Source organism: Mastomys coucha, unplaced genomic scaffold (genome assembly GCF_008632895.1).
Source record: "Mastomys coucha isolate ucsf_1 unplaced genomic scaffold, UCSF_Mcou_1 pScaffold15, whole genome shotgun sequence".
Classification (NCBI taxonomy): Eukaryota; Metazoa; Chordata; class Mammalia; order Rodentia; family Muridae; genus Mastomys; species Mastomys coucha.
The window spans coordinates 144,786,079-144,797,276 of record NW_022196897.1 but is presented as its reverse complement, the minus strand read 5'-3'; the positions used below and the strand labels follow the sequence as shown (position 1 = coordinate 144,797,276).

The 11,198-nt window shown below is 47.0% G+C and overlaps 1 protein-coding gene across 4 annotated transcripts in view; it reads right to left on the bottom strand.

Annotated features, from left to right (window-relative positions):
* The window catches only part of Dhx35 (DEAH-box helicase 35), a 62,035-nt gene extending 51,405 nt beyond the window's left edge, over positions 1 to 10,630 (bottom strand). The window contains exons 1-2 of one of the 4 annotated variants that reach the window (XR_004119006.1): positions 10,469 to 10,508; positions 3,747 to 3,880 (exon numbers count right to left, since the gene is read on the bottom strand). Coding sequence is in view for 2 of the 4 variants with exons in the window: in XM_031372597.1 (XP_031228457.1) it covers positions 3,747 to 3,880; positions 10,469 to 10,508 (174 nt within the window). In the remaining 2 variants the exon portion in view is untranslated. Of the gene's footprint in view, positions 1 to 3,746; positions 3,881 to 5,920; positions 5,989 to 10,468 lie in introns of those variants that run through there. The other 3 variants (XM_031372597.1, XM_031372596.1, XM_031372598.1) reach the window with 3 other exon arrangements.
* Positions 10,631 to 11,198: the final 568 nt, after the last annotated feature.

Below are 11,198 nucleotides of genomic sequence, written 5' to 3'. Positions count from 1 at the left end.
AAAGAAAGAAAAAAAAAGAAAAGAAAGCAAGGAACAGACTAGTATGAGTGATGTGTGCACAATGTATGCACATGTGGTGGGGGTGGGGGGGGTGGTGGTGGTGGTGATGTGTGTGTGTGTGTGTGTGTTTACAAGCGCAAGTGCAGAGGGTATCAGGTGTCCTGTTCTATCACTCTGTAACTTATTCCCTTGAGACAGGGTCTCTGACTGAACCTAGAGTGAGGTTGGCAGTCAGGCTCCAGCCATCCTCCTGCCTCTGCCCCCCACTGGCACTTGGGTTCCCACACACGCTCAGCTATGCCTCGTTTGTTGTGTGGATGCAGGGATCCACACTCAGATCCTCATGCTTGTACAGCAGAGCTTCTTCCCACTGGACCCTACCACGAGGACCCTAGTACTTGTTTTTGAAGAAGAGAGAGAACAGTGCTGCCATCCACAGAGGGGAAAGGGTGAGTGAGGAAGCTTTGGGTTTTATATAACATTTATGTATTACCTAATTAAAAATTACATTTTATTTGTTAGTATGGAAAAGTATCAAAACCAAAGTTCACAATAAAACATCCACAGGTAACTGAGTCTCCTATACTCAGTAGGAGCAGGCCTGACTACCAAAAAGCCCCAGAAAATCCCAGGGTTCCATTTGCTTAGCTTCAGGAAGCATTTCTGAACCTGTGGCTGATTACAGAGGTACTCCACGATGCCTCATTCAGAAGGAGACCTGCCTGGGGTTCCCGCTCTGATCAGGGGTCAGCTCATCTATTGCTGTGCCATGGAGGTGTCTGGTAAGAATATGGAGGTGTCTGGTAGGAATAAGAGCTGGGATGCTGACAGGTTCCAGCAAGTGAGGTCCTCGTGATTCAGGGCTTCTGAATATGTTATCCCTGGATGGAGATATGCAGCCCTTAGGCCTTAAAAGGAAAGTCTTCTAGGGTCATTGTTAATAATGAAGACTCCTAGCTAGCTCTACCACCCAAGCTTCTAAACAGTGGAGCCAGGCAGAACACAGGAACCTGCATTTGTACAAATGAATACACGAATTAAATATGACTGAAAAAGGAGAGGGACGAGGAGGAAAATTAAGCCAGGTGATGGTGGTGTAGATTTCTGAGTTTGGAAGCCAGCCTGGTCTACAAGGAGAGTTCCAGGATGACCAGGGCTACTGAGAAACCTTGTCTCAAAAAACCAAAAAAGAAAGAAAAAATTTGAAAGAAGGTAGCATACACTGTTGAAGAGGACCTATGAAGGACAGATGAGTCCAGATGTGGACCTACACCTACAATCCCAACACCTGATGAGCCAGTGAGTCCAGGTGTGTGGCACACACCTACAATCTCAACACTGGGAGGCTAAGGCAGGAAGGACTAAGGGAGGGAAGTTGACTGGGAGGGCATTGGTTCAGGTTTGGTTTGCCATTGAGTTCGGAGAGGAACAGGGGCTGCACTTCACTCACCTAGGAGGCTCCAGCGGGTGCTGCATTTGTAGAAAACCAGACAGCACACACGGATGATCTGGATAGGGAGTTTCATGTGCTTTAGCCTAACATGGCCAGACAGGCCAAGGAGACAGCTGGTATGGAGATAGGGAGACAAGGAGGTACTGTCACCAGGCCTTGTGAACCTGGGAATGCCCATGAGGACAGGAGTGCACAACAGACAGGGGGGCTGGCAGACATAGAAGCCCTTCACAGCAGTATCCATACCCCAGAGGGAACCGTGGCTTCAGAGAAAGTCAATGGGAGGCTGCCTTGGAAATGGGCTGAGAAAAAGTGTGGTGCTGCTTCAGTCAACTTCTGCCTACTGTGGCTGGGGAGGCTGGGAGCAAGGCCAGGGAGGAGGCTGGGAGCAAGGCCAGGATCTTGCCGTGCCTGGCTAGGCTCCACCACGAACTCCTAAAGCTACCTTTACATTTGATCTAAACAGGAGGAGAAGTGACCACGACCGTGTCCTCCTCCCTGTCTACATCCATCTTTAACATCTTTCAGGATTCCAACAGCACCTGGACTCTGCTTAGCTTTGCATCAGTACAGTATACCTTAGATCAGTTCTCAATAGGCTCAACTTGTTTTTATTTAGGTTTCATCTCAGTTAGAACACAATGGGCAGTCAGAAAGGTCACCGTCTACATTCTCAGTAAACAACCACTTCCTTGTCCTCAGGTAGTTCTAGTCGGCCACCTGATAAACACCACACAGGTGACCTCATCCAGGCCTCAGCAATCCAACAAGGCAGGTGCTATTAGCCCACATCGCAGATAAGGAAATGGAAGCTTACAATGGTGAAGCAAGGTCACCCAGCGCGTGCCTGGTGAAACAGGGAGGACCCTGAAGTCTACTCCAGAGTCCCAACGCTTCATCATGACCCAGAAATGGCACCCCTCAGAGGTGAGGAAGCAATGGTCACCTCATGTCCTTCCCTCCCATGTATCCCAGTCACATATAAGGGATAACTCCAGTCACCTGAGGAAAAAGCCCAGACACTATTAGGTCAACCAAAATGTTTAAGGTCACCTGAAACTCCAACCAAGGCAACTTAGCTAAATTAAGAAGGCTGCCGTTTCACATCTATGTGGAGAAAGAACACATTAGTAGAAGGGTGTCACCAGCAGTGTCTAAGTGAAAGGAACTCAAGACTTAGTGGGGTTGGTAGCACAGCAACTCAGGAGACTGAGGCAAGAAGATCACAAGTTCAAAGCCAACCTAGATTACACAGTGAGTTCAAGGCCAGCCTAAGCAATTTGGAAAGACACTGTCTCAAAAGAAAAAAAAATAAAAGAAGTGCTAGGGATATGACACAGCTCAGGGGTTGAACATTTGATGGCACATTGTGGATTAAATCCTCAGCACCACCAAAAAAAAAAAAAAAAAAAAAAAAAAAAAAAAAAAGAAAGGAAAAAACAACAAAACAAACCCTATCATGTTCCACACAGCTCTGTCCAGCAGAAAGACCAGTATACATGCTGCTGGCTAGCCCACACAAGTCATTCCAGGCACACCGCACGGAGGCAAAGTTCAAACCTTAGATTCAAAGCTCCAGAGGCTGAAATCAGTATTCATCAATAGCATTTAGCCACCTGTGACCCTACTTTCTGACTGCACCCATGTGAAGCTGCCAAAACATCCATCAACAATGTCCTTGGTACGGAAGGACTTCGGTGAGAATAAAGAGGTTCTGAATGTGCTCACGTTCATGCACTGGCCTCTGGCAAACTGAGTATTCGCCATCTCAGATCTGCCGATGAAGCGGAGTGTATAAAATCCCAACGCTGTCTCATGGAGGATTAAGAGTACCAAACGATCTCTTCCAAAGACAGACTCTTAAATTACCAATTAACTCTGATAAATACATCTTTTAAAAGAAAGCAAAAATTGGCCATATGTTGATAACATGTTGACTTAGAAGTTCACTGTGTTACTGTGTCATCTTCTACATCAAAAATTATTCATAATTGAAAGCAATGGAAAGGAAAAAAGAAGTGCCTTCCGGATCCTTCCCATTTCCTAACATGCCAGATCTAAAACAAAGTCTTCAGGACCTCCTAGTCTTAAAGGGGGTGTGTTCTCTGCCTTCCTCTCTTCCCCTTTCCCTCTCCCAACACACACACACACACACACACACATACACACACACATGCATATACGCACACACTAGAATGGGTGGGGTAGACCCCTGTAACACTAGAACTTGTAGAACCACTCAGTGACAGTCCCTTTAGTGACCGTCCCCTGATGGGCCACAGGCGCGCCGTACCTTGAACACGGGCAGCTTCTGCCGCTGCTGCTCTATAGAAAGGGCAGCGTAGGGATTATAAATGATGGTTGTCCTAGAGTTCTCAGCCACACTTTGTCTCTCTTCGGAAATGCTGACACCTGGCCCTTCTGTACCTGCAGCAGAAAAAAAATGTTTTCAGATTCTTGTGTGTTATACAGAAAAGAGTGTAAAAGTTATACAGTTTCAAAGACAGATATACAAAGGAAACAATGCTTTTGATTTCAAATTATAAAACTTTAGAGTTTTAAAAGTTAAAAAAAAAAAAACAAAAAGCTAGGGAGAGGCCTGAGAGAACAGGAAGGAGCCATCCCTGCAAGCTCCGACAGAGTCTAGAGCAAAGTACAGGGCAGTCCTACCCGGCCATCTAGAACTAGGTCTTACCATTCTAAACAGAGTGAAAGAAACCCAGTGGGAATCCGCCAAAGACAAAGCCTATAAACCAGTCACCAAGACTCAGAGAGAACTGGAACCTGGAGCTCAGCTGCCACCTCCCCTCTCGATCACCTCTGAATCTCTTGACAAGTCCAGGACCTTCAGGCCAAGGGATAGTTTCTCTGCAGGCTGCTGATAGCTATCCAAGCACCCACAAACAAGATAAACTGCAAATGCTTCATGGCAAGCACTGCTCTAAGCACTAGAAATCAGCCCTGCGCAGCACAGACGCAGACTGCCCCTCATGGATCCACTGCCTCTCACATGCTGCCTCCGGTAACATGGTAGAATAACATGGTAACAGGTAAATGCCGTGGAGTGAGTTGAAAGGGACTTGGCGCTCCAGGTGTGTGCTGTGCATGGCAGTGAGGGGGCTCTTTATATTGGACCATGGGAGACTCATATCCCCCTTACATGGAAGGCCTACCCTTATCCAACTGCCCACAACTAGGGTAGTTACATGGAAAATGGCAGTCCAAGAAAGATTACGGGACAGATTAAAACGCAGAGAGCCACAGCATCTTGCTCAGAACAATGACAAACCAGGAAGGCAGATCCCATGGAGAAAGAAGTATGGGTCCCATATGATCAGCTTTTCTTTCTTTTCATGCCAACTTGTCTCTGTGACCCAAGGACAAAACTAGGTTAAGATACGGCTGGAGAGATGGCTGGGTGGTAAAGAGCACTAGCTCCTCTTGCAGAGGACCCAGGTTCAGTTCCCAGTACCCACATGGTGGCTTACAGCCATCCGTAACCCGTTTCACAGTATCTGACACCAAGCATGCACATGGTGCACAAATACACATACAGTCAAAACTCATACACATAGAAATAATACTCTAAAAAAATTAATTAGTGAAAAGATAGGGATGGGCTAGAGAGACAGCTCAGTGGTTAAAAGCGGTTGCTTCTCTTGCAGAGGCCCTGGGCTGAGTTCCTAGCACAAACAAGGAGATGCACAACCAGCTGTCCATTAACTCCAGCTCCAGAGGATCTAACGCCGTCTTCTGGCTCCATGAGGACTAAGCACATGCATAGTGCACATACACACATACAGGCAAACACTCAAAATATAAAATAAAAATAAATCTCTTGGGTTTTGTTTGGTTGGTTTTTTTTTTCTTCAAGACAAGGTTTCTCTGTGTAGCTCTGGCTGTCCTGGAGCTCTCACTCTGTAGACGAGGCTGGCCTCAAACTCAGAGATCCAACTGCCTCTGCCTCTCAGTTGCTGGGATTAAAGGTCTGCCTGAGCTTCCCTCCGGAAAAAAAGCAAGAGTGATTCATCTGGAGAAGATGCTGGGTCTGCAGACTTCTAGAAGCAAGTTCAAAGCTCAGCAGCTTTCATCTCCAGCCCTGCTCCGGGTACTTCCAGGAACATAGCTGCCAAAAAGCAGGTAAGTGGGGCACTGCTGCATCTGCCAAATGCTAATCTCCCTTCAACAAAAGAACAGACAGAACAGGGCCTGGACCATTGCCTGGGCTGGGAAGTAGGTATCATGTCCTCCTGTTTCCATTGCTACATCCCACTTCCCAACTCAAACTCCGGCAGAGAACACTGTATCCTCCCCTGCCCTGTTTTTGTTCAGAATACCCCTCTTCTCAAAACATTTGAACCATGCTGTTACGTCTGAGAATCTGAACACTTCCTGTGAGTTCTGCATCCTCCCACACACTGGTTCACAGCCCTCCCTCCCAGGGGCCCTCTCCTGTCTCTAACTTACAGCTGTTAGGACTTTTACAAGAACAGCTGCTGTACGATACATGAGCTTTTCTTCTCCTTACAGAAGACTCCCTTCAGCCACACCGGAACCCCAGGCTGCTTACACGCCCCACAGCCCACTCTGTTTATGGCAGTTTTTAAAGTGGGAGTGTGTGCCAGGCTTAAGGAAGTAGCATTTTTGCAATTTTCGAAAACCATTAATGCTTTCACTTCCCCATCCTTAAAACAGGGCTGACAGCAGCACCCAATTCAGAATCCCTTCTAGGGTGTTGAATCTCCTAGCACTAAAGTCATAAGCAGTTATGAGCCACTCAGTATGGGAGCGGGGAACTAAACTTGGGTTCTCTGCAAGAACAGCAAATGCTCTGACCACTGAACCATCTCTCCAGCCCTACAACACAATTCTTACCATGAGTCAAGTTGGGGGGGGGGAGAGGGCGGGAATCCTCAAGCAGCTCAATAAAGCTTTTGCAAGGCACAAGGACAGCCACCATTAAATACTTACTGAGTGAGAAAATGAAAATGGACAGGCCCTTCTGACCCATGTGTGCCAGAGAATAAAGTGAACATTCTTTTCTGGAAAAACCTCCGGCAGATCACACAAGCTCAGTAAAACATACTACTAAGTTACAGATCACACACTAGTAATTTAAGCTCTCCATTTACACTCTGACTAAACAGTTTTAAACGGTTATTGTCGTTGTTGACTTGTGATGGGGAGATGTTTCTTGTCAGTTTGGTCTTATTAGACAGGGTCTTGCTCTATACCTCAGGATAGCCTGAAATTCACTACAAAGCCCAGGCTAACCTTTAGCTTTCAATCCTCCTGCCTCAGACCTCCCAAGTGTTGGAAATACAGGTGTGTACCACTATACTCTGAAAAATATTTCAGACTGGAGAGATGGCTCAGTGGTTAAGAGAACTGACTGCTCTTCCAGAGGTCCTGAGTTCAAATCCCAGCAACCACATGGTGGCTTACAACCATCCATAATGAGATCTGATGCCCTCTTCTGGTGTGTCTGAAGACAGCTACAGTGTACTTACATATAATAAATAAAAATAAAATAAATAAATAAATAAATAATTCTCTTTTTTTAAAAAAGACTGGCAAGATGGCTCAGCGGTTAAGAGCACTGACTCCTCATCCAGTTTTCCTGAGTTCAATTCCCAGCAACTACATGGTGGCTCACAACCATCTATAAAAAGGGTCCGATGCCCTCTTCTGGTGTGTCTGAAGACAGCTATAATATACTCATATACATAAGGTAAATAAATAAATAAATCTTTAAAAAAATATTACATTTAAAACATCAACCAAAATTTCCCCATTTGAGAGCCAAGTTTGGCCAAGGGTCTGTAATCGCAGCTACTCAGAAGCCTACCGCAGGAGGATCACAGGGCTAGAGCCTGCCTAGGCTAAGAGGAAGACCCTGTCTTAAAAAAAAAAAAAATACAACAACTCTGAGTCCATATGATAATAATCAAGTGGAGTGTGGTACTGCATATGCAAGTTCCAGTGTACAGGTCTCCCCAGTACACACACAACCCTTCAGTCCAACACACATTAGTCCATTACACAGCTCCCCTTATGTAGCTTGTCTAAAAGGCCCCTGTAGTTATCAGAGCCTGTGACTTTGGGCCTACAGGACATGCTCGTGATTCCAAAATCTGACCTCACACGCAGCTCCAACCACCTCCCTGCCCTGCATTTCCCACAACCCATTTCGTATCTGGAACTTTTTGCTCATCTGTGAGAACATCGACTCACCAAAGAGATGTTGTTACTAGCTGATAAGATGCTATAAGTGAAAGTGGCTTCCCGGGGCTCAGGACCCACTGAAGCTACTCAAATCTCGGTGAATGAAAACCGTATATCTGGGCTAGTGAGCCCCCAACTTTGATGGATGCTAGAAGCCCCCTAAATGTTAAAAATACTGCTACCTAGTTCTTGATTTCTTGACAATAATAACAAAAGGATTGAATTGTTTTAAAAATTTTCCAAGTGATTCAACAATACAGCAAAACTTGAAACCCACTTACCTAGGTCATCACCCCATCCAGACCCGCTTATCTATAGTCACCCCATTCAGACCCCACTGAGCTAGGCACTCACCCTGTCCAGAACACAAGATTATCACTGCTTTTACTTTCTCTTCTCTTTACCTCTAAAGTGTCTAATGGGCCCCTCGGTCAGCTCCCAGGCTAGAACTGAGGTTCAACAACCCTCCTGGATGTTAGTAGCAACCTCTCTTAGGAGTAGCCTTCTTAACCACATCACTGCTGGGGTTATAGCAGGGAGCCTAATTTTTTTTTTTTTTAATTTATTTAGTGGGGGCGGGGGCCCACATGTGTAAAGGTCAAAGGACAACTTTGTTGAGTCGCTCCATCCACCCTTACAAGGCTTATGAGGATCAAGCCAGTGTCATAGGGCTCTCACAGAAAGCACCTTGGCCTCTGAGCCATCTCACTGGCCCAGAAGCTCAGATTCTTTAACTCTCCAAAGACATTTCAAGATGAAGTCCCTTCCTACCCTTCCAGCACCATCTCCTGCCACATCCCAAAATATACCCACATATAATACCAACACAGTACTCCATTACTGGGGGTTTGGGGACATCCTTAAGATATAAATCCTTTCAATGGCCTGGAGAGCCATCCCTTACCTCACCATAAACAAGCCATAACAAACTTGCTTCACCCCTCAACGTTCACTCCAAAACCATTACCATCTCAGCGACGCAGTCAATTCTTCACACTGAGATTTCCCTCCCTCTCCTATACTTTTATATAATTATAACAGCTGTGTATCTAGTGCCACGGGTGTTTTGTACATTGTCTCAATTAATCCTCACAGCAATCCTATTATGACAAATTACCGATAAGGGAGCAGAGGCTTGGAGCACTATGTGACTCTGCAAGTCACACAGACAGGGAAGGCACTGCAGTCCAGTACCTGAGGCCATCTTCCTTATGGAGCTCTCTGCCTTGCTTAGCATCTCTTCTCATGGGCATGTAACTTCAGAGTCAACTGGGAGGGTATACCTTAAGAGCTGAGCCCAGGCATGTGTTCACGACCCGACTGACGACAGAAGTGTACTCTCAGTACAGTAGATGAACTAAACAATGGGACGGACAGGTAGAATACTTCCAGGTTCTTTAACCAAAATGGTACCCTGGTCTGAGTTTCGACAATTCATCCAAGCCTCTATTAGACTTAACTCTTTGGTCTGCTGATAAACTCTTGAATAGGTAAATGGTAACTCATTACTTACTGGGGTGGGCATTCGGCTGATGCCTGGAAATGCTGAGTCATGAACGTGTCACTAGCCAAACAAAAGAGAGAGGCAGAGTACGTCTTTGTGGCCCTGGTTGCCCTGGAATATATACCAGACTGGCCTCAAACCCAAGAGATCCTCCTGCCTCTTCCTCCCAAGTGTTGGGGTTACAACCATGGAATACCATACCCAGTTCAGATTTAAAAAAAAAGAATTATGTGTCACCTTCGTGAGTTTAATTCTCTAACATTTAGGCACATAGTCAGATTTCCAGGGACTAGCTAGAACATCCTTTAAAAGCTGTCACTTGTTGCCCTTTCTTTCTCAAACTATCTTCATCACAATACAATGTATACATATACCCAGATCTTCTGGAGTGCAGGTAGAGGAGAAAAAGGAAAATATGTAAGAAAAAGTAAGGGCAGAGGCTGGTACCAGTTAAGAAACAGTGGCGTGGTGTGGCGTGGCGTGGTGTGGTGTGGTGTGGTGTGGCGTGTCGAGGCGTGGTGTGGTGTGGTGTGGTGTGGTATGGTGTGGTATGGCGTGGCATGGCGTGGTTTATAAGAGAAGCATGGACAAAAGGAAGCATCTTACACAGAACATGGTCTGGTGCGTATAATTCAACAAGAACCTGACCTGAGAAAATGCAAAAACAAAGGATTTTGTGATGGTGACTGGTTAGCCTACAAGACAGGAAGAGTGACAGCCAATAGGAAAGAGGGCGTTCACTTTGTGGTAAGCACTCAGAGTGGGCAAGACCTACCCTAAAACACTGGAATACATTTTCTCTTTTATGAGCCATTAAGTCGGACCACATACTCCTGACTCAAGGCCCATGGGACAGGTGTTCCCAGGTGGGGGGAGCAATGCTCAGAGGGACTAGACGCATAGCTCAAGGTCCTCCATCTACTGCTGCAAGGCAACGAGGCAGACTTGAACCTGGGCACTCTGACTCCATAACCCAAGCTTCTACGTCATTGAGCTGCACAGCCTATCGGGCCCCAATGCAGCCCCAGGGTATCAGCAAGACACACCCGGGCGCTTCAGGGACTTTACATCTCAAGAGGTGCCGAGGAGGCTAAGAAACTCGAACAAGGTCACCCAGAGTTTCCGCCCAGGTTAGGGAGGCCTTGACTTCCTCGGGACCACCGTGGGCTGCAGCATCCACGCGCACAGAGGAATGATGGCCAGCCCTCCCCGGTCAGGCCCATCGGCGGGTCCCCAGGCCGAAAGTCTCGTCGGTGCATCTACCCAGGTTCCCTGCGGTGCCTTACCGGGTTTCCAGAATTTCACTGGTCCCAAGGGCGCAGCCATGCTGGGGTGAAAGGTTACGATGAAGACTCCGCCCCTCTAGACCCGCGAGAGTCCTACAAGGGCTCAAGGGGCGTGGCACAAGAGCAGTCTCCCCCGGCAGCGGGTGGCGGGTGGAGCGAAGTGAAGCCACGCCCTCTCGCAACGCCCATTGCGGATCACGTGATCCGCGTGTCGCTTTAGCTTGCCTTTGAGTGCCTCTCCTTAGCCCACGTGATGCCGCGCGGCCATGTTGGCGCGGGATTGGCTGCTCTACCCTGTTTAGAAGCTCTGGGTTCCCACTAACTTCTAGGAATGCGCGGCTGTGTTCCCGGGCTTTCACTCACCAGCGTCAGAGCGTGCTCAGAGGCCGGGGTTCCCTGGTGGACTGAGAGATGCTCGTGTTTACACGCTGTCGCAGCTGCGTCTCTTTTAGTCTCCTTATTTTCCTACTGAGAGATAATAGTGATTAACGACCTCCTGTGTCTGATGATTCGGTTAATAGTGCTTTGTTCCCTGAAACTGTAGCTTCTTGTTTCCCAGGCGAGGGTGGGGCTGGGTAAACTAAAAGAATAAACGCTGGATAAACAGAATGATGCTTATTATCCGCAAGTAAGACTGAAGTGATAGAAGGCAACTTGCGATCTTCAGAGAAATGTCGGAGAATGGAAGCGCAATCGAATGCTTTTTTTCTACATCCCTACCCCTCTACCC